At 48.6% G+C, this 27,450-nt stretch overlaps 1 protein-coding gene across 2 annotated transcripts in view; it reads left to right on the top strand.

Annotated features, from left to right (window-relative positions):
* Nucleotides 1-2,376: 2,376 nt before the first annotated feature.
* PRDM6 (PR/SET domain 6) overlaps nucleotides 2,377-27,450 on the top strand; it is a 106,565-nt gene continuing 81,491 nt past the window's right edge. The window contains exons 1-3 of one of the 2 annotated variants that reach the window (XM_042982815.1): nucleotides 2,377-2,704; nucleotides 3,195-3,807; nucleotides 12,758-13,065. In XM_042982815.1, coding sequence (XP_042838749.1) covers nucleotides 3,210-3,807; nucleotides 12,758-13,065 — 906 coding nt within the window. In that variant the 5' untranslated portion in view covers nucleotides 2,377-2,704; nucleotides 3,195-3,209. Of the gene's footprint in view, nucleotides 2,705-3,118; nucleotides 3,808-12,757; nucleotides 13,066-27,450 lie in introns of those variants that run through there. The other variant, XM_042982823.1, reaches the window with a different exon arrangement.

Consider the following 27,450-nt stretch of genomic DNA (forward strand, 5'->3'; position numbering starts at 1 on the left):
TCCAGTCACCTCCTTCACGCAAGTTCCCTAAGGCCTCTGGGCCCTAGGGTCCCTACGCCCTCAGACCCGCCTACTCCCAGGGCCGCAGGGGGGTGGGGGCGAACCTTGATGAGTCTGGGACTCCACACTCTGGCCTAGGAAGAGGCTGAGGCTCCGCTCCAGTCCCTGCTTCTCCCCTTGGCCCTCACAGCAAGGGAAGCCCAACCTCCCTGGAGGTGCCCCTACACCCCTCTGGCGTCGGTCTCGAAGGTGAGGGTACAGGTTTGACCAGGGTGGGCAGGAAAATACACGTGTCGCCTCACTGACGCGGTTTCCATCACGCATTAGTGGCGGGACCTTAGGCAACCTACTTTCTGAGCCTCAGTGTCCCCATCTGTAATATGGGGTTAATGATAATGTGTTCTCCGCGCGGTTCCTAGGCGGAATGAACTTGAAGCGCCTACTCGCGCCTGGCCAATCCGAAGCTCTCCCTGACCGATCAGCTAATCTTGCTACGAAGGGGACCCCCCCCCCTCCGGCTTCCCAGGGTGCGGGCGGCAGGAGGCCTGGGGGCGGGACGACAGTTGTTGCAACTAACTAGCGTCTCAAAATCTCGAGATTTTCAAGTTTGTTTGGAGGGCGGTATGGGGAGGAGTTCTCCGAGACGGCCAGCCCTGGGGACCAAACAGTTGAGCGTAGCCGGCGTGGCCCCAAACAAGGAGGCGGCGGGGCCGCTGCCGCAGCGTCCGGGCTCCCCGTCTCTCCCAGAGAAGAGAGAAGCCTCCTCGTTCCTCAGCAATGAACCGGGAGAGTGTCAGAGAGAGACGGCTTGCCCCTTCTCCCGAGGGCCGGCAGCTACTCTTCGGCAGTTCTTCCAGCAAATTAATTGAAACGGGCCTGGAACTTCGTAGTCTCCTTCCGATGGGGTTCAAAGCCCGCGCTCAGAGTGCTCGGTTAGCCTCGGGGGTCCACAGCACGTGGGTTTTCCCTCGTGGTGTTGGCCTTAAACTTGGATACCATCAATCTGTCCAAGAATGACTGATGACCTTGTCACAACGACGCCAGTCAAAACATTTTCGGTCCAACTGTGTTCCAATCAGCGTCGAGGCATCCTCCGTGAGACCCGGACGAAGTCTAAACAGCGCGGTTCCCAGGCTCAGGCGACAGGAGTGGTGGGAAGACAAAAAGAAACAAGAAGAAATCAGTAAGGAGTGGCTATTAATTGTTCAGAGTGGCGGGTGCTAAATAAGTTGGCTTGTTTGGGGAAAGACAAATGTCATTTCTTCCCTCTGAGTGTGGACAGAACTCCGGCTTTGGGAAAGCGCCCGAGCCGATCATTTTCACACACCCTGTCCGTGCCCTACCCCCACCGAGCACTGCCACTGCCTGGAAGGGCAGGGGGCTGGTGCCCAAATCGTGGAGATGAGAGCGCGCAGGGAAGGGCAGCGGGGCATTCCAAGGCACCTGGAATGGTCAGAGTGGGGGTGGGGCTGCTCTCCCAGCCTGCACCGCCGACGCCACGTTTGGGGCAAGAGACTTCTGCACGACCCCCCGGGGCAGCCCCTAGCAGCAAAGGCAAAAAGCTTCGCCGGTGACCGGGAGCAGTTTAACCAAGTGTAACGCAGCCCGGGATACTTGCCGCCGCTGCCCACAAGGAGAAGGAGCGAGTTCCCCAGGCAGACCACTCGAGAGTGGGTGGGCTTAGCGCTAAGCCGTGTGACACTCCACTGCGGCCGCCTCCCAACTCCGCGGCCAGACTTGAGTCCCGCCAGGACTAGCTGCCCTTTAGAGACCCTCGGCCTCACGCCCACCAGCTCACCAAAGCCTGCCTTCTCCGCTGCAGACCGAGCGTTTCGTACCAGTGCGCAACCCGCCCCGCCCCTGCCTCCCCCGGCCAGGATATCTGCTGAGAGTTGCGTGGCGGGCTAGTCGAGCAGTTACTCCTGGAAAAACTGAGCCGGACAAAAGCGCAAACCCGGTACTGGGACTTGGTCCACTCGCCGGCTGGGCGCGCCTACTCCGATGCGGACACCCGAGCGCGTGAGGAGATGCATTCCGGTTTTCGTGTTTCCCCTGCTTTCAGGATCAGGGCAATGAGCTGGTACCTAGAAAAGACTTATCATGGGCAGGAAGAGACAACAGGAAAGCGGGAGACGTCACGCCAAAAAACGAGCGGGGGGGTGGGTGGGTGGGAAGGCGTTGGAGGTATCTGTGCTGGAGAGGGGCACAGGCCGTGTGTGGATCCAACCGAGTTAGAACTTCCTTCTCTCCCTCTCCCCTCCCCTTCGTTATTCTGGCCTGCCTACCGCCTCCCCCCACTCTCCATCTCCACCTCTCTCTCTCTCTCTCTCTCTCTCTCTCTCTCTCACACACACACACACACACACTTGTATTTTGTGCTGTCGTAAAACCCACGTGTCCAGCCGGGAGGCTGCCAGAGCGTGGAGCCGAGGAACCGGGACGCGGCGGCAGCCGAGCGCAGCAGCCCACCGCGGCTCCGATCCGCGCCGGATCGGCCCGCGCTCCTGGCTGAACTGCTCTAGCGCGTTCCACGGGCCTCCACGCCCATCTCTCGCAGCCCGGGAGGGTTCCGGGCGGTCAGATCACATCTTGGGCTCTCTCCTCCGCGGCCCAGGGGCATGTAGCGCACCCGGGACGCACACTCTCCCCCACGCCCACCGAGACACACGCACGCACGCACCCGCCGGCGGCTCGGAGTTTCCAGGTAAGGCGCGGCTCGTCTGGGGCGGGTGGTCTTGGGCCCCGGGGATAGGAGGCTGGAGGTCCCGGGCTGGGGGCGGGGGGCGAGACTGTCCCGCCTCCTGGCGCCGGAGGCCAAAGCCGCTCCGGCTCTGCGCCACTCCGGCTGGGGTCGGCTCCGGGCGCCGGCTGAGGGCGGGGGCTGCGTCCTGCCGCCGAGTTCTGCGGGCGAGCGCCCTTGCGCCGGGCTTCAACAGTGCGCGGCGGGAGCCGGGCGCCTCGGACTGGAGGCAAGGCAGGGTGCACACAGCTCCCTTCGCGAGGCGCCGCTGCTTCAGAGTAAACTTTGCGCCCCAGCGGAGTTGGAAAGAGGGAGCTGGGGAACCGGGCTGCCGCAGGCGGAGCCCAGGGCTGAGCCCTTGCTCCACGGTCTTGGCGGTCATCCTCCCCGCCCCTCTCGCACCCAGCCCTGGGCCCGGCTCAAGCGCACCCTCCTCTCTGCCCTCTGCCCCCAGCTTGAGAGGTCGGACATGCTGAAGCCCGGAGACCCCGGCGGCTCGGCCTTCCTCAAAGTGGATCCAGCGTATTTGCAGCACTGGCAGCAACTCTTCCCGCACGGCGGCAGCGGCGGCCCGCTCAAGGGCGGCGGCGGCGCCGCGGGTCCCCTGGGCGCGCCGCAGCCCCTCCAGCCGCCGCCGCCGCCGCCGCCCCCGGAGCGCGCAGAGCCGCCGCCGGACAGCTTGCGCCCGCGGCCCGCTTCGCTCTCCTCCGCCTCTTCCACTCCGGCTTCCTCCTCCAACTCGGCCTCCTCTGCCTCCTCCTGCGCCGCCGCTGCTGCCGCCGCCGCCGCCGCGCTGGCGGGTCTCTCGGCCCTGCCTGTGGCGCAGCTGCCGGTGTTCGCCCCTCTGGCCGCCGCCGCCGTCGCCGCGGAGCCGCTGCCCCCCAAAGACCTGCACCTCGGCGCCGCCTCGGGCCCGGGGCCTTCCAAGTGCGGCGGAGGCAGCGGCGTGGACGTCCGGGGCGCCCCGCGCTTCCGCTGCAGCGCGGAGGAGCTGGACTATTACCTGTACGGCCAGCAGCGCATGGAGATCATCCCGCTCAACCAGCACACCAGCGACCCCAACAACCGTATGTAGCCGCAGCCCGCGCGCGCTCTCCAGGGGCGCTGGCGCCGTCGAGCGCGGGCGCCCATCGGGGAAGCGGGTCGGATGAGCGGGACTCCGGGTGGTGGGCTGGCCCAGGCCGCGGCTCTGCACGTCCCAGACCGCGGTGGCAACATTTTCCCGAAGTTAGAGAAGGAAAGAGAACGGATGGGATGCCGGGTGGCACCTCGGGGTTACCTTGTCCTCCTCTCATTCCCTGCCTCGCAGCCCCAAGCCTTTAAGACCCGCGCTGCTCGAGGACCGGACTTTCAGATCTCCGCCCTCCCGCGGGATTGTGCCCGGGGCCGGGAGGGTCCTAGCAGCGTACGCTGGGGAGTGTGGGAGACGGGCTTCGCCTGGCCTTAGTGGGACACGGGAGGGACTCTCAGCATTTCTGGGGCGCGTGAATCCCAGGGCTTGGGTCTCCTTCTTTCTGCCTTCTCTCTGGAGTTAACTACATCAGCTCATTTTCGGGCCGTGGGGTTGCAGGGGACCAGCCGCGAGCTGCTGGCTGGCCGGGCCTCGCTGGAGTAGGAATTTTGGACGACGCTGGGTCAGTCTCTCCCTGCAGGCAGGCATGATTCTTGGATCTTCTGTTTATTTAGAAAAGGGGAAAAAGAAAAATTGCCAACTGCTTAATGAGAAGACATTTCCGACTTCAGGGTAGGGTGGTTCCCTGCGGATCCCGCGTTCTCCGTGCACCCTTGATCGTGTAAACGTTCGCAGTCCGTAGGCATGCTTGGTGGTTTACTTCTTTCTTTCTCTTTTTTAAAATAAGAGTGACAGTAGTTAGTTTCGTACAGTGCGCTTTGTTCCCGAGTAAATGGCAAGTGCCTAATTAAAGCTGGAAGTTCTCTTCCCCGCTTCGATCCTTTATTCAAAGTTTCAGACCTCACCAGTACAGGTCCATTGGGAGGTCTTGAAGCAAGATTCTAAATGAAGACCAAGAATGTGCGTTGCTTGGTCTCTAGTTATTTTCGTAATATCAGAAGTTATGATATGCTTACACCTAAGGCAGTTGGTGGAAGTGCTAAGTGTACTTCCAGAGTCTCTGGAGAGACTATTAAAGCAGGCTAAGAGAGTCAGGTGGAAAGCAATACAGGATTGCAGAGATCGGCATTCACTCAGCTATTTTCATCTCATTTCTTCATTTAGTTTCTGTATGAGGAAAGTGGATGATAAACATGTATTATCATTCTCCGTTGGACTAAGTCCCCTCTTGCAGAATGTCTCCCGCTCCAAGAACTTCTTAATTCGTTGTAAAAACAAAGTAACTCCAGGTTTTAGCGAAAGGGCTCCCAGTGTCGCTACTTTGATGAGAAAACACTGGACGCGAACCTAACGATGGAGGTATTTTAGTCTTTTCATAAGAGATGGGGATAATTTTTCTGATGGAGGTAATTACAACTAACAAAAAGATCAGTTGTATTTACTTTTTTTCCTCTCTAGAGTTTGAGGCTGAAGTACCGGTTTAAAATGAGGGTTTCAACTCGAATTTGCCCTGCAGTTAAGAAGACTTTTGTATTTCAGAGCTTTAGAAAATTTTAGAAAATTATATTGTCCTAGTGGATTTCAAAAAAATACTTATCTCCTACTGAATTTCTTGAATGTGTTGTTTTCAAAGCAGTTCTTTAAAAAAAAATGTGAATTAAGAAAGACAAGAAATGCTTTTTGGAGAAGATATTTTCTGACCGCTAAGTAAAACATAGTGATTTTGGGCTTAGAGTGCGTCATCGAGCTTGCAGTTTCTCTTCTGAGTTAAACGAGTATTGGAAAAAAATGCCAGCAGTACACCCCAAAAGCCCAGGCTGTGCCCTGGGCTCCTATACTGTTTGCAGAGCAATCTTGAGGTTCAGGGCATTTTCACCAGAGAAGAACCTAGATCAATCTGAGAAAGAACTGGGATAGATTGCTAATTAATATGTGGCTCTTGAACCAGTTTATTGCCCAGGTAACTTTTTCCTCTGGCTGGAGGAGATGATTTATGATTTATCTAAATTATTCCTATCGTGTTAATCTTCTGGTATTCCCTTTTGAGTGGACTGGACGGCTTCCCTGTGCCAAGTGCAGGGGAAAACAGAAAACACGAAGGGAAAGACAGTCAGATCGTCCTATTAGAGTTACACTTCACGTCTCTCCCTAATTAAGGGGCAATTGAGAAAGAAAATAGAAAGCTGAGGTCGTTCTGTGTAATGCTGGCGGACCAGGCCTGCCATTCTATCAGAAACTTCTCTGGGCAAGAGCCCTCGCTCTTTTGAAACCTTGGGATGTGTTTTTGCAAAGATGGAGTGAGAAGTGATTGAGTTTAATCTAGCAAGCGGATCAAAACAAAACAGAAATGCAAAGGGTGGGAAACATTTTTCCCCCCTGCCTTAGATGGGGGGAAGTTTCTCAGTTACTTGAAAGATGGTGAAAACCACAGCTTCGCCCCATTCCCAGGTTCTAAGTGGGTGGGGGTGGGGGGAGGTGGGGAGAGAGGCAGGCAGAGGGAAGCGCCTATTTATCCTGCGGCTTGTTTTCCTGGTTTCCTTTTAGCCTCTTGCCATCTTCCTCTAAAAGAATTCTGTGAAATGACCATTCAGCATTGCTTCATTTTATTACTTTATATTAAAAAGGATATTGGGACATTTTCTCTTTTTTCTTACAAGGCAAAGAAAGGGACCTCCTTACTTCCCTTATCCCTTTAGAAGAGTAACCCTTTGCCTGGGAGAAACAACCCAGTAACACATAGGAATCATTAACAGTCCTTTGACCTTGAAACTTTATTGGCATCTTTGGCAAATGCCATAGAGAAGGTCCTGTGGCTTTCTTTCACACACACACACACACTTAAAAACAGCAGAAACTGTAAAAACTAGCCCCCGTAAACTCTTCCATTGTATTTCTCTTATCTAACTCTGTGGGTTATTTTATCGCACGATTGAAGTACTCTTTGAACTGACTCTCCCAATGCTTCTTTGCCGGGTTTTCTTCCCACCTTCCTCACACCGGTCGGCATTGTGTAGTAGAAACGGAGGATGGGGTCTCTCTTCCTTTTCTTCTGTCACTGCCCGCTTTTGCTGCCTGGTTGCCCGAAGCCATTGATTACGTCAGGCTCCTTCGCTTTGGCCTCTTGTGGGGTTCCGGGAGCTGGTGCGTTGCTTAAGACCCCATCACTACTCTTGCAAGGTAGCGAAAGGCGGCCACAGGGCGCCCCTGGTGTTTGTACGAATGATACTGGGCAGTCACTTGGCCGGGCTGATTGCCTCCTCGCATACCTTTCATGTGAAGATGTTCTTTTTTGTGTGGGGAGGGAGGTGGGAGCTAAGTCCGCCCTGAGTGTCTCCGCGTGGAGTAGGGGCACTTTGCAACTTCCCCAGCTGGAGGTCTCTGCCTCCTTCTTTTTCAGAGGGAGCCCTGCTGCACAGGGAACAGTAGTGGGAACAGCACTGGCAGGTGCCCGGGTGTAGGAGTAGGGTGCCAAGCATTCCTGTTGGTAGCACCACCCTTTCCTAGCGCTTGGGGAGAGGGGCTGTGGGAGAGAAAGAAATCTGGGGTTTGTCCTGTTGAGGGGTTAGAGAGCTGAAAGAAGGGTGAGTATTTTCTGACCTTCCCCAATCTCTTCCCAACCGGTTGGGACACGTAGGTCCCGTTTTGGGGAGCTCCCGAGCCCAGTAACCCCCCAGTGGCATCCTCCTGCCACCCAGGCACCGGCTTCGCTACCCCCGCCCAGCGACCCCGCTGTCAAGCGCCTGCGACTTAGATTTCAGACCTGGTCCCTGGTGGGAGGGAGGCTCCGAGTCAGTGTGTGGGCTTTTGTGTTCTATTTTTCTTTTTCTCTTTTCTCTCTTCTTGTGTGCAGGCCCAGCCCCATCCCGTAACACACATGATTTAGCTATTTTACATTATTCGTTATCTAGCGCCCTGAAACCGAACATAGAGCCATATATTAGATTGAGGTTAGGAGTGGTGGCGACTGTTTATTTAAGGTGATAAAATGGTCCATCAGCAGTAATCTCCATCGATATGTGCCACCAGGAGATGAAGGATGAGGGGACAAGCCACAATTAATTGCCCTATAGTTTTGTAGGAGAGAGTGGAGTCGGCCCAGGCCCGCTTCGATCTCCTCTCCCTCCTATTCATCATCTCCGCAATGTATATGGCGGCCTCGCAGGGGCAGGGGCCGGCGAGGTTTATCTCGGCCCAATATTCTCTCGCCCGCACACGCTGGCGCTCCCATTTAATTTATTAATACGGTCATCGAAAGACAAATAAAATCCACATTGCCTCCCCGCTTCTTTCTCTCCCTCCCCCTTTTGTCTCTCCCTCTTGGTCCCTGGGCCAAGCCGGCAGCCAGGCGGAACAGGGAAAGCCCAGCGCGCCCGCGATTCGCGGAGCTTTAGACTCCCCTCGGGAGAGTCCTCGAGAAGGTTCGGCGCGCCCACATTAGGCTCCCCTTCCCGGTGGCCGGGCTACCGGCCTCGCCTTCTGGGTGTGCCTCTAGAGCCCCTCGGGGGAGCCTAAAAGACCCCTGCAGGGTGGAGGCACCGATCCGTGGGAGGGGCGGCAGTGGCGGCAGTGGCGGCGGCCCTTTCTGGTTTTCTAGGAAAGGCCTTGGCTGGCCGGAAGGGGCAGGGGCCTGGGCGTTCAAGGTTCAGACTTCGGTGCGGGGAGTCCCCCGGCGGGCCTGGCCGTGCCTCCCCTCCAGGCACGGGGCTGGCGTGGGAGGACGCGCGGAGAGCGCGGGTTGGAGTCCCGGGGGCGTGCGCCCCGGCGTGGGAGGTTCCGGCCTGCAGGGCTCAGCCCGCCCCCCGCCCCGTCGCCGCACCCCGGCGACCCAGCGCCCGCACCCCGAGCTCTCGCGGAGCTGCCAGCAGGCGGCACTCCCGGGGCGCCTCCCCGGGCAGGATCGATGGGCGCCCGCCCCGCCGCGCTCGGCCTGCGGGACCGGGGGCCGCGACCTCGGCGGCGGTCGCGGAGGATTTATAGCTTAGCTGTTATCGCCGCCCAGGCGGAGAGGCCGGGTTCTCGGCGGCTCCTCCGTTTCTTTTCCAGAGGATGAGTGAGGGCGCAGGCGAAGGCGGCGGCCGAGAGGCGTCGGGGAGCCAGGGCCTAGTGTGGCGGGGGCTTCCCGCGGGTCCGCCAGCCTCTCCAGACAGCAACAAAGTCCCGAAACGTGTTAAGTTTCACCTTTCCTAGAACCAGAAACCAAACACCAGAGAAGAAAACCATGGCCTGCTCGGCCCCCTTTACATACTCCATTTTCATTTGCACAAGTAGTGCACGCACTCGGAAAAAGATGCAAACGGCGTGCTAGGGTGTGAGATGAAGAGTCAGAGTCTGCTCTTCATTACACTGGGCCTGGCCTTCACAAGTCAGTAGGGAGGTCTGGAACTTGGTGACACATCCTTCCCTTATTCAGGGACCCATCAACAGGAGCACTAACGGATCTATTCAAGGTAGAGGAGGGGACCCTGGTCTCTTCTGTTGCCTAGTGCTAAAATGGCATTTCAGCATATCTTGCTTGGAGAATCTGATAGTCGTTCTCACAGATGGAGAAAACACTTTGCAAATAATAATGATGAACTGTTCAAAAAATTACCCTAATTCCAGGAGAAACGAGGAACATGCATTTGCTTGCTCTTTATGAATACCAAATGGACTTGCATTTTATGTATTGCTTGGTAGGGAATGCTGCGTGTAATGTATATACATTTAATATATACATCCATATATAAAATTCATATAAAAATTCATCTTGGGGGGTGTAGTTTGGGCGTCTAGCTAGCTTCTCCCTCAAACCTTTTCTAGGTGTTTATGGCTTGTCTCTAGAAAACACTCTCTGAGTACTACCTCACATGTTTTAAGCTTCTTCAGACTCCTTTGGGACTCGAGAGACCTAAGCCAGGGGCCAATTATTTTCAATGGCAGAGGTTTTGTAGAGTAAAAAACAACAGCATCAGGATAGAACTGTGTTTAGATGTAATTGGTCAACTTCTCTAGCAGAATATTTTGATGCAACCTGAAGTGGTTTCTAAATTAAGACTCATGTAATTAAAGTGGATTGGCCTCTCTTGCTCTGCTGTGGACTTCACACACAGGTAGTTTTCTCAATACTGGGAGACACTCAGCTTTTGATTCAGCAAAATGCCACTACTGGGTTTTTCAACACCTGCTGGAGGCCAATGAAACATAGCAAGTAGAGAAGTAAAACTATCTAAAGAGGACTTCTTAAAGGACTAGCCAGAGTTTTACCGCGCATCACAAATACTGGGAGTGTGTTTGCTGTCTGTGGGGGTGGTGGCTGGAGTTGGTACTTTGCCTCCTTATTTTATTACTGATATAGTTGGTGTGATATTGAACGTGGTGGAGACGTTGGAAGTTGACAGAATCTCTGGGGTTGGACTGATAGGGAGTGAATACCAAATGCTCTTGCTTCTTATCCTGGTTCACTGAGCCAACCAGAAAGGAAAGTGGGTTAAGCAACTCCCTGGGGTGATTTTATATTTATTTTTATGGGCCTGTTGCCTTTGTTCATTGTCATTTGTTTTAAGTTCTTTTTGCTCAGGTGCTGAACGGTCATCTCTGAGGTCAGACACTAAAATTCAAAATTGTAGACATCACCTCTTCACTTTTCCATACTTCTCACAGCCCCAAGCCCAAGGGTGTGGGAGAGAGATCTAAAAATCTTTGTAATTGACCGGTGCTAGAGCAAATTTTGCATCTCCCCAAGAGTGCTGTCAGTGAAATAATGCTATCGATTATGAGTTTGGGTATACAATTCTCCCAGCTTTCATTGGTCTCCCTACATCTTTAGGTCTGGAGGCTTTGGAGTCAGGCAAACCTGACTGAATCTTTCTCTACCACTTTCTAGTTTCTGAGCCTTGGTCTCATTACATTGCTCATGAAGCCTCAAATTGCGTCATCTGCAAAACAGGGATCACGATAGGGTGATTGCTCGGCTCAAGATAGGTGTCTGGAACACTATGCGGCGGGTGACTTTGAGTTTTTATTGTCTTTCTTTCCATTCCGCCTTTGTCTTGAAGTTTCTGTTTTCACAATCAGAAGCTTAAGAGGATGTGTGAAGCGTATCTGGAAGGGCTGACATATGGTAAGTGTAGGACTACCTTCCATCTAGGCCCTGAAGTCAAAAGCAGAGCCTGACGGTATTTACATTAGTGTCTGTTACTGGAAGAGGGAGCTTTTGTGCGATGCAGGTCCAGAGGCATGGACACTTCCTGCCTGTAGAGCCAGGTTGTTGCTTTTCACTTGAGAGGCCTGGGGATGCCTCCAGGATGCTGCAGTCAGAGGGTCCTGTCATTTCCTGGGCTCTCTTGGGAGGAGAGAGGGAATAGCTGACTGAGGGGAAGGCACAGCCAGCTGGAGCCCTTCTCCACGGAGATAGGATGCTCACATGATGGTCACCCCTCAGCTTGCTGTGAAACAAGGGGGGTTCGCTCACCATGGCTGGTTGCCATTAGGGGTTCCTTCCTTGATGATCCACTTTGTCCAAAGTTACGTGGGTGTTTCCTCTGTTTGAGCACGGAGAGGGCACATTTAGGGTGATCCACCAGGACTGGCAGTGACCAAAGCTAGGCGGAGGTGCTTCGAGACCCCAAGGACGAGCCGCCACCCAGCGCTGGCGTATCCACTGGTGCCCCAGCTCTCGCCTGAGAGCATGCTCTCATGCTCGGTGCCATAGGACTCCGTTGCGCCGGGGCGCCGCGGGTTCCCCGGGGAGGCCGGGTCGCGCAGGCGGGTGCCCAGGCTGCCTCCCTGAGGCAGGTCTGCAGGGCCCCGGGCGCAGACACCGCGGCTCCGCCAGGCCCATTAATAACCCGGAGGACGCTGCGATCCGACAGCGCGGTCGCCGCAGGCCCTGCTTCCCGCGGCCGCCTGGCCTTTTCCCATCCAGTTTTTAGTCGAGGGACACTGGGCATCCACAGGTCCCCCGCCCAGAAGGAGGGTGAGGGATCCCCTTGGCTGCTGGCCGCCCTGAGGAACGTTGGCGAGAGACCTCTTCACAACAGCTTTCCCTTCGCTTATAACTCAAGATAGTCGCATTCAGCCTGGGGATCGGCCGTCTGGGCGGGAGTTGGGGCCCTCTCCACCGAGCCATTATTCTGATCCTTAACGACCCATTATCTTGATCCTTAAATTCGCTCTTCGTTTCTTTGTGGCTTCTGGGAGGAGTTTACACTCCAGGACAGGTACTCCAAACTTGCCAGAACATTCCCCTTTTCCACCCGTGCCCTTCTGGCTGGAGTGGCCAGAGCGAGTGCTGCCGGGGCTCGGGAGGGACCCCAGCGCCAGTGCGCCCTCTTTGGCGGTTGTCTGGGGTTCTGGCGCCACGGGAGCCAAGACCGGCTCCGCCCTCTGGTGCGGGGGCCCCTAGGAGTAGGAAGGACGCTCTGTGCTAGGTGGGTTGCCCACCTGCCCTGGTGATTCTAGAAGTGTTTTCTTTAATTGTAGAAGGTGGAAAACCAGATATGCCCGGGTGATCAAAGTGCAATCTCTGTTGACACAGAAGACAGAGCAAGAGACACGCTCTTTTCGCGTATTAAACACACCTGGAAATCCGGTAGAGCGAGAACACCTGGGAACCGAGAAAGGGAAGTGGGAACTAGAGACCGACGGGAAGAGGGGGAGAGGGACAGACCTAGAGGACAAGACGCGAGCCCTGGGCTCCGCAGAGACGGCAACGCCATCCTCACCTACCTCGCAGGGCTTTTGGGGCGCCCCGGGTCTCGACTCCTACCAGGCCGATGTGGGTGCTGCGATTTCTAGGGGAGAGGTGCATATTTACTTCTCCCCCTGTTCGCAGTGGCCTCCCCTCCCTCGCAGGTGGCTTACCCGGGAGGGGGATGTTGTTGTCCCCGGGGTTTACCCGAGGCTGGGCCGCCTCGAGCGGCAGGTTAACCTTCTTCCTTCCCTCCCTCCCGCCTGTCTCCCGGCAGGTTGCGACATGTGCGCGGACAACCGCAACGGCGAGTGTCCCATGCACGGGCCGCTGCACTCGCTGCGCCGGCTCGTGGGCACCAGCAGCGCCGCGGCCGCCGCGCCCCCGCCGGAGCTGCCCGAGTGGCTCCGGGACCTGCCGCGGGAGGTGTGCCTGTGCACCAGCACTGTGCCGGGCCTGGCCTACGGCATCTGCGCGGCGCAGAGGATCCAGCAGGGCACCTGGATCGGGCCCTTCCAGGGCGTCCTACTGCCCCCAGAGAAGGTGCAGGCCGGCGCTGTGAGGAACACGCAGCATCTCTGGGAGGTAAGTCACTCCCCGCCCAGCACCTTGCCAACCAGCCGGAGCTCTGGCCGGCAAAGAGCCTGGCCCTTGGTGGGGGCAGGGGCGGAGGAAGGCATTTTTGGGGAGAGCCTCCCTTGTTCTCCAGAAGGTAGTGGAGAATAGATTTCCCTGGTCACGCAAATGCCCGATATCGGCAGCACCTGCAGTAAAGAGGTGTGCAGCCAGGAAGACAGGGGCTCCAGGTTTCTGAAGTTGGAACCCCCTTAACAGGCCTGTACTCCAGCTAGTATCCCTGGATCTTGAGAAAAAGAAAACGCAGGTGAGGTGATAGAGCAGAGGAGGGTGGACATTGGGGGTGTAAGCTAGAAGAATCTGGTGCCCCATTCTGAGCTCTTCCAGGATGTTTTTTGGGCACTGGGCAAGAAGGAACATAAGCCTGACCAGGAGGAAGAGAGCCAGGCTCCTTTTCCCAGATAAAAACAGTTTTGTAAACCCTGAATTAGACTGCAACATGTTTCATAACTTCCCAAGCGTCCGAAGGAAGCAATTCCTGTCGTGAATGAGAAATCACAAATTCTGCTTCTTCTCTGACAAAGTACAGTTCCACCGTCTTCAACAAGACAGGAAATCAAAACATAGGAAAACTCGGAGCACTTTGATATCACCCAATTAATGGCAATACTTCAGTGGCACAATCTTATCTCACGCTATTATTTAAAAATAAACAGTGTACTTGAAAAATGTTAATCTGAGATTCCTCCCAAAGCTTTATGGTTGATTATCGAGATCCAGTTCTGAAGAGGCAGATTCTTGGCCATAGGTAATCCCCCCCCAACCAGTTGTAGCCACCTCTCACCCATGGAGTGATTTATGAAATACAAGATGCTAGAAGTTTTACTCTTAGGGCAATATGTAGATCTTACTGAGGCCAGGCAGTGTAATGCAGCGGGAACAGCCAGAAAACAAAGTCTCTCAAGTGCCAGCGGCCAAGTTGGTGTGGACTTTAAGTCCCCGTTCATGGTCATTTCTATAGCAACGTGTCTCCCACACTTGGTTCGCTGGCCTGTCAAGATGGGCATGCTCATTGTGAGATGCCCCATGGTCAGTCACCAAAACTCGGGAGACTCAGTAATCCACTCGGATTTTTGCTGAGCACTCTGGCCAGCACTACCTTAGGGCCTGGAGACACAGCATTGTGAAAAACAAACCCGGCCTCCAGAACCGTTACAGGGCTGTTGGCGATGGGCTGCTGGGGCCTGTGTTTGTAAAACCTCCTTGGAAGGGGGAGGAGCTAAGTGTATGAGCTCCCAGGGCACTGGCCCAAGATGACCACGTGGCGGCCATGGGTGGTGTAGACCTTACATTTATCTGCTAGGGCTGTGGGCCCAGGTTGCAGGTTCCATTTCACTCCTAAATTGGAAAACAGTTACACGTTTTTAATCTTTCAGACCAGGATTCTTGAACAAGGGGCAGATTTATGTTACCAAGTAGTGTTTGCTTTTGTTTTGTTTTTTTTTGTTTTTTAATAGAAATTTTTACAGGAAAACATGGTGGGAGAAAAATGGCTTGGTACGTGGAGCCAGGTTAGGAGTTAGAGCTCTGGGGATTGGAAAAACTGACAAGCGGGAAATAATCAAAGCATCTGGTTTTGAAATATTTCCCAGTTGGTTTTTGTTTCTGACTAATTAGTTGTAACCTCCAATGCGGTTTAAAGTTTATAAAACACTTCCAGGCACTTTTCGTGTTCCAGTAGTGTTATTAGGAGTGCTAATATCATAGAGTTAAAGGTCTGCCAGTACTTTTCTGAGATCTTAAAGCAGTTGTTCAATGGTACAGATTTGCTCTATGTGCAAATGTTAAGAACACTGTTATACTGCCCTCGGTTGCCTCACGTTTTGAGCTCATCTATTTTTAGAGTGCCAGGGGACAAAGCCATAAACATGAAAAAAATCCCATCGTTCATTGTTGTTGTTTTTTTTTCTTTTTTTGGTTTTTTTCTTAAAGGATTTGGATTCTTGGTATATTGGCTGGAGATCGCTACACAGATAGAGTAAAATGATAAATCTTAATACTGAAAACTGTAGAGTCTTTCTCTCGTACCTTTCCTTGTACGTGAAGTTGAAATTGTTCAAATAAGGAGTGGGACTTGAGGGTTGTTGTTGTTGATCCCTCAGTCGATAGGAAGTGCGTCTTACCTGTAGCTTCAGGTATGTGAGTTGGTTCTGTGTTATAAAAAGACTTGCTGGGAGTATGCACACATAAATGATTTACGGGCCCCTCTTCCTAATTTCAGGACATGATCTGTTTATTTTTATCATCTGTAAGAACAGTTGGAATAAGCAAACATTGAGGGGATCGAAGGGATATTAAAACTGCAGCCGTGCAAAATATATCTGTCTCCTGGGAGATCCTATAAAATGTGACGGACTGGGGCCAGGTAACTTAGTGCCGATGTCCGTTTGTAAGATACAACACTTACTTTAATGGGTTTCAGGTTTTTATTAGTATAATTTTTTTTAAGCTATAGAGTCTGAGTTTGTTAATTTTAAGCATTATGATTTATTCTTTTTCTGAAATGTGCCGATTTGAATTTAGTGAAATTTATAACAGGAGGTTCCAAATGGTGTTCCTTACATGTCAGCCTTTGCTTTCAAACCTGAATTCTACTGTGAAAAAATTTTAATCACTGTATGATTCGTATTAGGAAAGAATCCGTAATCGGGATATACGGTAGATCGATAGGAAACTTTTGGCAATAATTGTTTCATGACTCATGTAATAATTATCCATTGAAAAACACATTCTTTCAGATATCTTCCAGAATCTCAGGTTGACATAAAACAGACCTTAAAAAACTTAAAAGCAGTTGAAGCATTACCATTTCATTTTAAAAGTCAACTGAAATCATTTCTCTTCTCACATTTTTTCCAAGTCACTGGCTGATGAAGAAATGTCTTTATATTTAGAGTTCAATACTCAGGTCCTGATGGATCTTCCCAGGGTTACTTATCTTTATTTCAGTACAATAAATGGATTGCTAATCTTTTCCCGTCACTGTTTCCAAGTAGATGATGGATTTTTGTTTCAGTTTACAGTTCATTGTTTTTAGTATGGCTGTACTTTATTATACACATGAAGGCTTATTACAGAAACAATCAGATTCACCTTAGTTACTCCTTTTGTTTAATCATTAAAACCTCCATTTTCTTTGTAGAAAATGGCTCTTTAATATTTAACATACATCAGCCATGGAGAGCTTGTCTGATTGTTTTGTCAGTGTGCTATCATCTTTTAGTTAATATTTGCTTTGTGTATAACCCTCGTTCTTAAAAATAGAGCAATTTAAAGAAAGTTAAATATCATTCCGTTACCTTCCATATATTTTGACTCTTTGGGGTACTTATGGAAAATTCTAAGAGTTTTTCTTTTCTCTCTGTCTCTCTCTTTTTTAAGGAAGAAGTCCAAGTGATTTTTTTTTTTTTTTTTTTTTTTTTTTTTTTTTGGTGTGTGTGACTTAAGGAGATTAACAAACTGAAAGCCAAGTTACTAGTCTTTTTCCTGGGGAGGGGCTGGGTACAGTTTCTTTTAGAATCAGATTTTAATGTGTTTTACAAAAAATAATAAATTCAGATAGTTTAAAACAAAAACATTACAGGATGGATTAAACAATCACTCACTTTGCTTATAGACATTTATTCCGGTAAGAGTTGGATACATGGTATATTTCTAGTTACTTGGCCATAATGAGAAAAATCTTTCTCAATATTTTGCAAAGAAAACATAGTCTTTCTCAGCAGTTAGGTCTTATTGATGAGAGTGAGATAATTTTGCTCTAATGTGTTTTCTAATAAAGAAGTGAAAAGGCACATTTGATTCTAACATTTATGAAAACATTATCTCAATTATTAATGTGCCCTTTTTCCCTAGAGATAGATTAATCTAATTGCACATGGTTTCCCCTTTCTGCTTAACATCAGAATTTAATATGACTGGACCTGAGGAATGTACATAGTGTAAACTTGAAATTCTATTGGATATAAAATACGGAAGTTTAAAATAAAGTTACCATTTAAGATAGGCCAGAATTGCTCAGGCCTTTCAAATCAAAGTCTGATTTAACTGGAAATTTTAGTGACAATGACAAAATAGATTACACTTATTTTCGCCCTAGAAAAATTGTTCTGCTCATTGAAATAAGGTAGTGACTTGTTAGGATTACAGTCAAGGAACTGGAAAGGGCTTTAATTTTATAAAACCTGTCTTTGCCTCAGTAAATTTGAGTGTCTCCTTTTCATTTACACTACGTGAAAACCTTCCATTATTTTTCTTCAGAAAATCAAGGGGGATAACATAATGCGGTTTTTTTTTTTTTTTTTGTGGTTTGATTTTATGCCATGATATTCTAGATTTAATAAGAGGTTTGCTTTTAAGCAAATGGTCTATTTTTCATCATTACCATTTAGCTTAGGTCAAAAGATGTTGATGAAACCAATATTAAAAATATATTACATGTTGCTAAATGTTTATATTTCACAACCATCATACATAATTGGTACTAGAAGGAAATGAATTGATTTCATATTTTAAATGTATTACTTAGCTTTTTATAAATACCCAATTGCATATATAGTACTGTACTCATTTGTATATATTTAGGTGTTGGAAAAAAATCATTTCAAATGAATCATTTCAAATGAAATTAAAGTCATTTAAAAGTGAAATTGAAGTCATTCTAAAGTTGTTCCGGTGATAGTACCATAATTATACGGTCCATATTTTTGCTTTATAGACTTTGACGCATTTGGCCTGATTCACCAAAGCACTAGGGGATAGAATTATGTGGCTGTTCCAGTTATAATGAAGTAGAAATTGTGTTTCTTAGTGATTTATCATTTCATGTGATAGACTGCTTGTCAGCTTGGTTTTGAATATGTCAATTTCATGAAGTCCAAATATGATTTCTCCTTAAAAATAAACTATAGTCATAGTACTGTTAGGTTTTAAATTTGCAGAGTAACAGCTGATGTATCTCTTTGGCTTTGCCTCATTTGATTCGAAGATGTCTTTTATAGTGGTGCCCATTTGATAGAGTGCGAGCATTTTGTAGTTTTACATACACTGTAAAACCATCTGCCGCCTCTTGGAATCGTTTCCAGCATTGTGCTAAAAATCAAAACTTAGGACTTAACGTTGGCTTCGAAAAGGGCCCTTCCAGTCCTGGTCCGTTACATTTACATATCGCCCTGCACAGTGCCACTGGTGGTTTTCTGGGTCTGAAAATGATTCTGCTTTAAGAAAATAAATACGTAGAGCAGCCGTTTGGAAATTCTCACACTAGTGAGGTTTAATCTAAATATGCATGTGACATGCCAGTGATTTAACTGCAAATATTTTATGAAGAGTGATGTGTTCTGTATCCATGGGACTATATTTCTCATTAGTTCATTTTATCTGTTGTTTACAGATGGCTTTTACTGATGGCATTTTGGCTATGTGAAGAAAATAATTCATAAGTCTCTCGTGTCCACAACCGCATCTTTTCTTACATCCTATGATTTTTTTTTTTTCCACACTGACTTAAAAACAGGGTCAAGAAATTGAAATCCCAAGCTCAGAGGTTACTGGACAGATGAAGTCTGTCCTCCCCAGTGGTAGCAAGTGAGCTGATGAAAATGTGGCTATGGTAACATTGGCCTGAAGAAAGCTTGCTGGGGAGCCTCCGTCTTTTACTGTGTCACTTACAGCACTTTTAATTATTTGAGTAAGTCTGTTTTGCTCCCCAGAAATCACTTATAGTGGTAGTATAACCTTATGGATTTGTTAGCTGAAGAACCACATCCACAATATCCAAAACCTCTTGTTCTGCCCATCTGAGGAACGCCATGCCTAGATCCGCTGCTGGATTGCCCCCCCCCGCACCGTCTCCCTCTCTCTCCCTTTCTCCCCCTCCCTTTCTTTTTTAGAATCTCGTAGACTCCAAGATTTCATGGGTCCCGACATGCCTTGTGTATTTACACAAGAAATACAGACTCCGGTACAACTACTTAGCATAAAAGCCAGAGAAAGCAGAGCAGGGTAGACTTTTCCTTGTAAGCATTAGCCACCTCGCTCAGATAAGTTACAGAATTCCATTATCCAAATTGTTACACATGTGTGACAGAGGTTGACCTTTCGTCATGTCAATCCTTTTTGCGTGGGCCCCAGGCTCCAGCCTAATGGCTCAAACCCTGATTTACTCACTGTAATAAGGGCAGGAGGTCGAGCAGTTGTCAGGCTGCCTGTTCGTACTCTTCTCGGAGCCCGGTTGAAGGCTGTTAACACAAAGCTTTTCAAAGTGAATTTACAACCCGCACCACTGACAGAGGCCAATCAGTGCACCATAAATGTCAGGTTAGTGAGATTGAGCAGTAAGTAAAGTACTGACAGCACACTATTGGCTGGAATCAATTGGCCAAGGTTTGACTGTGGAGCGCGAGCTACGTGCCTTGGCGGGCGCAGGGCAGGGGCTCAAGTGCGGAGCCTGGCTTTCCAGGTTGGAGTCGGTAGAGGTACCTGGGAGCAGGTGTTTGAGGGTTGAGACGCCGCCCCCGTTTGTTGGGGCGTATGGGTGTAGCCAGCCTCGTCCGTGTTGATGGGCTGCGCGGTGTCTGAGTTCACGGTGGCCCCGCCTGCTGACTCTGAGGCTTGGAGGAGAAGGGCCCGGCGTTAGACACAAAGGGGCAAGAGGAGAACGATCACGGTGCGGTGCCTTCAGAACCAGGGGACGCGTGCAGTGCGGTCCTGTGCGGCTAAAAGGTAACGTGTTCAGACTCCACAACCCTAACAGGGATTTCCACCAAGGCGCCGACCCACACACAAGCCGCCTCTTCTGCCCTTCTGGAGGCTGAGGGATGTGCAACTTTCACGGAAGTCACTAATGAATGATTATGGGTTCAGGGCCTGAATATCCATGAGGTGTGGTTTCCCCACCACACGGAATGTTTTTATCATTTTGTGTAATGACAGCCTGGACAACAATTCATTTAGCTCTGAAGGCATCAGCATTAAAATGGAGGAATCCATTAAAATGCTGTACGCAAGGATTTATAAATTAGGCAATTTCCTTGATTATTGCAATCATTTACAAAATTGATTGTTGCAGTGTGGTATAGACAGATTTCAGCAACTGTCATTGACAACAAGCACATTCTCTGATATCTATGGTTACTGGTCACTAAACCAGGTCACTGTCCCTCACTGCTCCCTCTCTCCCGCTCCCCCCCCCCTTGTTGTGCTTGGTCACAAGGTCAGGCAGACTTGCAGAGAACCTTAAAACTCTAAAGTTTGAGTTGCCTTCAGAAGAGACCCACTTGGGCTGTGAGGGTGGGTGCAGGTTGTTGTGATGGTCGTAGCATTGTTTGCACGTGTGAATTCTAATTTTGGAGCCGCAAGAGGATGATTCTCATGTGCCTCAGGTCAGTAGCGGAGATTTTGAAATGAGGCCAACCCAAAAGGAGATAATTTTTGCAAATTGCAGCTGTAAATATTTGTTTGATTGAAGCTCTAAAAGTCAATAATGTGTTTTATTTGTTGGTCCTTAGAGTTCTAATTATCCGATAGATATATCGTAGAGTCACTGGATTTTAGGTCAATTAATTCTGGAAGGCATAATAAAGACATTGTTACAAGCGTGAAACGCTCAAAATGCTGCAGATTTTCCTGTTCGAGGACACACACAAAACAAGTCGACTTGGTGCTTAATCACTAACCACAAACCACAGAGTTGCCTTTATTCGTGCAGTCTCAGACACGGGCATGCCCAATGTGTCTGCAGAGCTCCAGCCAATGAAAGCTAGCCGTGCGGTTTATGCTTAGTACCAAATAACTGACTTCGGACATTTGTTTTTCATCATCATTTTGTTTTTAATCATAATTTTTCCCTTTTGGAACTCTAAAAGAAACCGGGGCTTGTAAAATAATAACACTTTGGAAAATTGTTTAACGCTGTTGGGAAGACAAAAACGTTTTGGTTTGTCCTGATTTGAAGACATCAGTATTTGATCTCATGGTGGTCTTTGTTTAAAAGGGAAGATGCTGTGTTTTAGGAAGTCCTATGGCTTGGTGACACCTTGCGTCTATTTGGCTATTGTTGGGTCAGAAGTCAGAAGTTCCTTTTCATTTTTAATTAGTTGTACTATTCATGGCTTCAAAATTCAGCAGAGAGGCAGTATTTTCATTTCAGTGCCTCGATATGATTGCCTCGTTTTTATCCAAATGTTCTTTTCCACAGGTATTTCTGGTTTCTGTTAAGACTCAAAAGCCATGTGACTAGATCTGTTTTGGGTGAAGTGTGAACGAGGCACTCACTGCTAAAGCTGTTTCTGCCAGTGCCCTTGTACATGAATTTAATACACCAAAATCTACAGCGTGCAACTGTGAAATGATGATATGGGGCTAAGCCCATTTTATTAAAATGAACAGTGTTTTTCACTCTCTGTGATCATTTTAAATTAAAGCTGCCTCCGGTAATGAAGTGTCTTCTATGTAGAAACATTCAGTGTAATCTAATTCAGCAGAAACTTCTTAAGTGCTTTTTAATTGGAATCAAATTAAATGTAATCAAGTCATGTTTTCAGGGTCTTGTAAAGCACCGAGACCTAAGTGTTGTTAGCAGGCTTGGGAATATTAATGTTGATCACAAATTTAGTACAACACTACTAAATTCTCAGAGGTCCATGCAAACTCCAAAATGGTAGATGACCAGTACATATATGTTTGGTTAGAGTACAATGCTTTCGGAATCTATTTTGTTTGTCCCCAGGCTAATACTGAGGTTCCTTTGTGATACTAAAAAAAATACAGAAATCCTTGCTGGGAGATAAAATCCTGAAAAACTTGGGGCTCGTGCAAAATGCACTTAATTTCAGTTTGTTGCAATTAATTGCAGTTTATAATTTGACCTGCATAATCTACAAAGTGGAAAATCTGAAAATTAAGCTTTAAATGATGGAAATGAGATTTTCTACAGAAAATGTTTAATGTTCATCCTAAGCAATTCAAACTACACAAAAGTATATGCTGGCAGTAACTGTTGTTGATGTTTTTTTTTTTTTTTTTTAAGATTTTATTCTTGTTTTCAAATAATCCCTACACCCATCTGTGGGGCTTGAACTCGCAGCCTCTGAGATTGAGTCACACGCTCCACTGACTGAGCCAGCCAGGTGCCCCCCCCCCCCACCTTTCTCGATGATTTTTATAATGGCCTTTTGGGAGATGACTATGTAATATAATGCATATTTATTTCATTGAAATCACAGTTTTGGTAAAAATATTTGTACACTGTCATTGATACTGCAAAACAGATCTTGAAAGCCGCCGCCAAAAGCACTATTTTTCTAAGATCTTCTGCAGTGGTTAAATTTGGCTCAGCCATGAATAGATTTTGATTTTGTGTCTAGTTGCGTCCTTCCCTCTGTGTATTTCTCTTGGTAGGAAATTTCCTTAACAGTCTGCCAGCCTTGCTGTATTATAGAAACACTTCTTGTGATATTTTTGTATGTTTTTAGTGCATGTCTTTAATATGACCAGAGGCTTTCTGGAGCCTGTAGGGAGGTTTTAATGGTTCTCAGGGGGGAAGAAATTTCTGTGTTCCCTTTTATACGTGGAGGTGTTAACAAAAAAGGATCAGATTGCTTTGAAATGCTTTTCTAAGTAGGAAGACTCATTAATTTACTGACTTGCATGTTAGACTTCAGGCAAACTACTAAATTTCTTTGTGTCGCCGTTTCTTGTATAAAAGAGTACTGCACTATTGTGCAAGTTAGAAAGACCGTATGTATGGCTTTTGTATAACAAAAGGGATTTTCTGTTACCATTGGGATTTTTATTTTATTTTTCACTTGGGATTTTAATAGTAGCCTGTAAGTTTCTACTGTACTCTGCACATAATTATAAAGAATCTCATTACTTGTTAAAGCGAAACCGTAGACTATGACACACAGTTTGAATGGATTTAGTTACAAAATCAGGCTTAAATAATATCTAAATGCACATTTATTTAGTGCTGCTTATAAGGAAGAAAGGATTAAAGAGATGCCATACGACATGGGTGAAAAAAAATGATGAGATGGCTTTAATTTTTAAGACTACCTTTCTAATGGAGAGCAAAAGGATAACTGTAAATATTGGACATGTAAATAGAAGTTTCTAGGTGTGTGATTTCAGTAAGTCAAATGATTGCTCTTCGTCCTCACAACAGAGAACTGACTTGCAGTATGAAATGTGAGGGGAAATGACTGAGAAACATCTAGAAAGATCACAAGGAAGCCCCCAAATCTGAAGGTCCTTTGACCGTGGACCTCACGCCAGGAGCAATTCATTAGGTAGGTTTGACACTGGGTATTGAATTCTGTATAGAACAGCATCTCACTGCCTAGCATATGGTGGCTTGTCAATACATATTAAATGACAGCAAATCAACATCGTGGCACATTTGCCACTGTCCATAAAAACGTGTGTGCCGCTGTGTGTGTACTGGTGAATACTGACTTACTGGCACACCGTGCAAATTGTGAATCTGTCAGTGTTGACCCTGTGAAATGCAAGAATTCTGAGTAGCGGCTTGCAATTGGGAACTGTTATGTTTGGGGTGCCTGGGTGGCTCAGTCAGTTGAGCATCCGCCTCTTGATTCATCTCAGGTCATGATCCCAGGGTCGTGGGGTCAAGCCCTGTGTGGGGCTCCATGCTGATGATGGAGCCTGCTTGGGCTTCTCTGTCTCCCTCCTTATCTTACCCTTCTCTGCTTGTGTGCACGTGCAAGCGTGCTCTCTTTCTCAAAATAAGTAAACACTAAAAAGAAAATTTTGTTTTATTTTATTACTTTTATAAGCAGGCTCCATGCCCTAGCGTGGAGCCCAATGCAGGGCTTGAATTCATGACCCTGAGATCAAGACCTGAGCTGCTATCAGCAGTTAGGTGCTTTTTTTTTTTTTTTAATGTTTGTTTATTTTTGAGAGAGAGAGAGAGAGACAGAGATAGAGTGGGGGAGGGGCAGAGAGAGAGGGAGACACAGAATCTGAAGCAGGCTCCAGGCTCTGAGCTGTCAGCACAGAGCCTGACGATGGGTTCGAACCCATGAACCTCGAGATCATGACCTGAGCCGAAGTCGGATGCTTAACCGACTGAGCCACCCAGGCGCCCCAGGAAAATGTAGATGAAAAAGCCAAAATAAGATAAAAACAGAGAGGCAGGCAAACCTTAAGAGACTCTTAAATACAGAGAATGAACTGAGGGGTGTTGGAGGGGTGGTGGTGGGGGATGGGCTAAATGGGTGATGGGCATTTACGAGGGAACTTGTTGGGATGAGCATCGGTGTCCTATGTAAGACATAAATCACTGAGTTCTACTCCCGAAGCCATGACAACCCTGCATGTGAACTAACTTGACTTTAAATACAAAAAAAAAAAAAAAATTCAGATGAAGAAGTGAAAATCGAAACATACTCTAAAGAACAAAAATTTAGGTTGAGATTAATATTTTTAAAAATGTATATTCGTTTTACATGAATCATTTCTCTTACGGTGTCTGGAGTTATTACTTAGATGTCACTCAGAGCAGGGGTGATGTTCAAAGTATTTGACAACCAATGCAGCCTAGACGCTGTCCCATAAACCTGCGTGCCTGCCACTGTATCGGTGTCTTGGGTGTGGCGTAGAGGTTCTGAATCTAGGAGAGTTAGGTGGGCTTTAGCAAAGCTATTAAATACACAATCAGTGGCAATAACAATCTATTAACAGGTATAGGGTTTTTGTTTTATAAGACAAAAAGTTCTGGAGATGGGTTGCACAACTGTGTGACCATACTTTACTAAACCGTACCCTGAAACATGGTTAAAATGGGGGCACCTGGGTGGCTCAGTCAATGAAGCCACACATTTGATCTCATGGGTGGTAAGTTCAAGCCCTACCTCCGCCGTCATCACGGAGCCTTCTTGGGATTCTCTGCCTCCCTCTCTCCCTGCCCCTTCCCACTCACAATAAATGAATAAAGTTTAAAAACATAGTTAAAATGGCAAATGTTATGTGGATTTTACCCCAATTAAAAACGAAGAACGATCTACATTTTCAGCGATTTTTCTTCTAGCTCTTCTTAAAGTCTAGCTTACATAAGGGTTTTCAGGTGTAGGGAGCCAAGAAAAAGTCACTCTAGGGTCCTGCCCCTAAAAGATTCTGGTTCAGCCCTCCTGCACTGGGGACCCAGCAGTCTGTTTTCTTAACAAATGTCTCACCGGCTCGTCCAGCTGCACTTTAAGCAAACAGAAAAAGCCAGACTCCACCTTTTTCTACCTTACTCCTGGGGTTGTCCGCTTCTCTTGTTTGGGCTCCCCTTGAGCAAACCTGGTCTAGTCTCGTTTGCTCCTATGTTAATTCTAGTCTTGCTTTCATTCCTGCTGCACCTGGACTAATCTCTGGGTATTTCCCATCTCCTCCCTTACCACCCCCTCCAGATAGATAGATAGGTCGATACAGAGATAGATACAAGTATTGCTAGACGTAACAGACAGCAAAATGGACTCCCGTGACTTTCCTCTCTTTGTATATTTTGGAAGTCTGCCTGGCCAGGTGTAAGGAAGCGAGCAAAAAGGCAGAAAGCTTTCCACAGTGTGTAAACCGCAGTGTGTCATTAGCCCCTAGGTAATCAAGGCGTGTTTCAGAAGGAGGTGGCTTCCTGGACGGCAGGCATTCGGTGCTGCTCGCTAGGGCCAGAGCTCCAGCACTGTCTGGGTCTGAGCCGTGTGTGACGGCAAGCAGACCCCCGAACTCCCTCCGCTCCTACCATCGCTGCTTTCCTCCCTGCGTCACCTGGCAGCCCCTTCTGTGCAGTCCTCTACCACGTGGAGAGACCATATGGTCCTTGTGTGACATTTGCCATTTGCACAGTCTGTAAAGTTTCCATATGCCAACTTCATTCTCCAGGTCTGCTGATCTTTTCCCGTCTTTTGCCTCCGCCTGCCGTTTCTGCCCGTTGATGGAGGGAGGTCTGTGGGCACGCAGCCTGTTGTCGGGTCTGCCCTTCTTACACTTACCTCCCCTGTTCTTACGGTTTCTTCCTTTTTGTTTTTGATTAAAAATACTTTTTTTTTTTTAACGTTTGTGTGTTGAGAGAGTGCGAGCAGGGGAGGGACAGAGAGACGGAGTCACGGCATCGGAAGCAGGCTCCAGACTTTGTGCTGACAGCTCAGAGCCCAGTGTGGGGCTCGAACCCACAAACTGCGAGATCGTGACCTGAGCTGAAGTTGAGGCCACGCAGGCACCCCTCTTCCCTTTTTTTTTCTTTTAATGTTTATTTTTGAGAGAATGTAAGTGAGGGAAGGGCAGAGAGGGGGACAGAAGATCTGAAGCAGGCTCTGCCGACAGCAGCGAGCCCCATGGGGTTTGAACTCAGGAACAAACTGTGAGATCATGACCTGAGCCAAAGTGGGTTGCTCAACTGACTGAGCCACCCGGGTGCCTTTCACTCATTCTTACTGTTTCAGTTGCCTTCTCTGAGGGATGGCTCTCACGTTCCAGTCCCCACGCTGACCTCTCCTAAGTCTTGTATTTCTTTGAGACCTCGCTCTTTGGAGATGTAGTTACACATTGAGTGTGCTGACTGCCCTCGTCCTACGTCTCCCCACAGAGGTGGCCCTTTATCCTTAACCTACAGTGTTCTCTTAGTCCTTTTTGGCCTATGAGCCCAACATTTTGGAGTCCCTCTAACGGTTTTTTTAAATATTTATGTTCCTGGCAACCAACAGGGTATCTAGCACACAAAAGGTACTTAGTAAGCACTGTTGTTCTGATCGCAATAATCAGAGCTAACATAGCTCCTCTGAGACTGTGAACCAGGCGCTATGCTAAAGAGCTCTGCGGAGCTGGTCTTAATTCCTCCTCAGAACATCCTGGTGAGGTAAGGACTATTGCAACTCCTTTTTCAGATGAAGGAACTTCTCAGATGAAGGCAAAAGAAGTTAAATTACTCACCCAAGGTTGTATGTAGTGAAGGTAGGACTCCCCCTGAGGTGGTGTGGCCCGTAGAGTCCTTGCTCCAAACCATTCTGTCGTTATACTGCCTGCTCCCTTCCACTCTGTCCCCTGAACTGCCATTACGTGATGGGGCTCCAATGTCTGCCACAGACTTCTCCACACAGCTGACCCTAGCCTCTAGGTCTGCATATGAGCTTTTCCTCCTTGGTAGACAACGCTTTGGCTTCTCAGACACAGCCCAGCTGCAGCTTAACAGAGACCTGGTACTTAGTCTCATGATGTGCTTGGTCCACCTTGGGTTCTAGGACCATCGGCCCCATGTTTATTATGCTAGACAATTCAAACTTCCCAGCATTCAGAGACATAAATTTACTGAGAGCCTACCTGCGTGAGGTGTCGTGC

This window comes from Panthera tigris, chromosome A1 (assembly GCF_018350195.1).
Source record: "Panthera tigris isolate Pti1 chromosome A1, P.tigris_Pti1_mat1.1, whole genome shotgun sequence".
In the NCBI taxonomy this organism is placed as follows: Eukaryota; Metazoa; Chordata; class Mammalia; order Carnivora; family Felidae; genus Panthera; species Panthera tigris.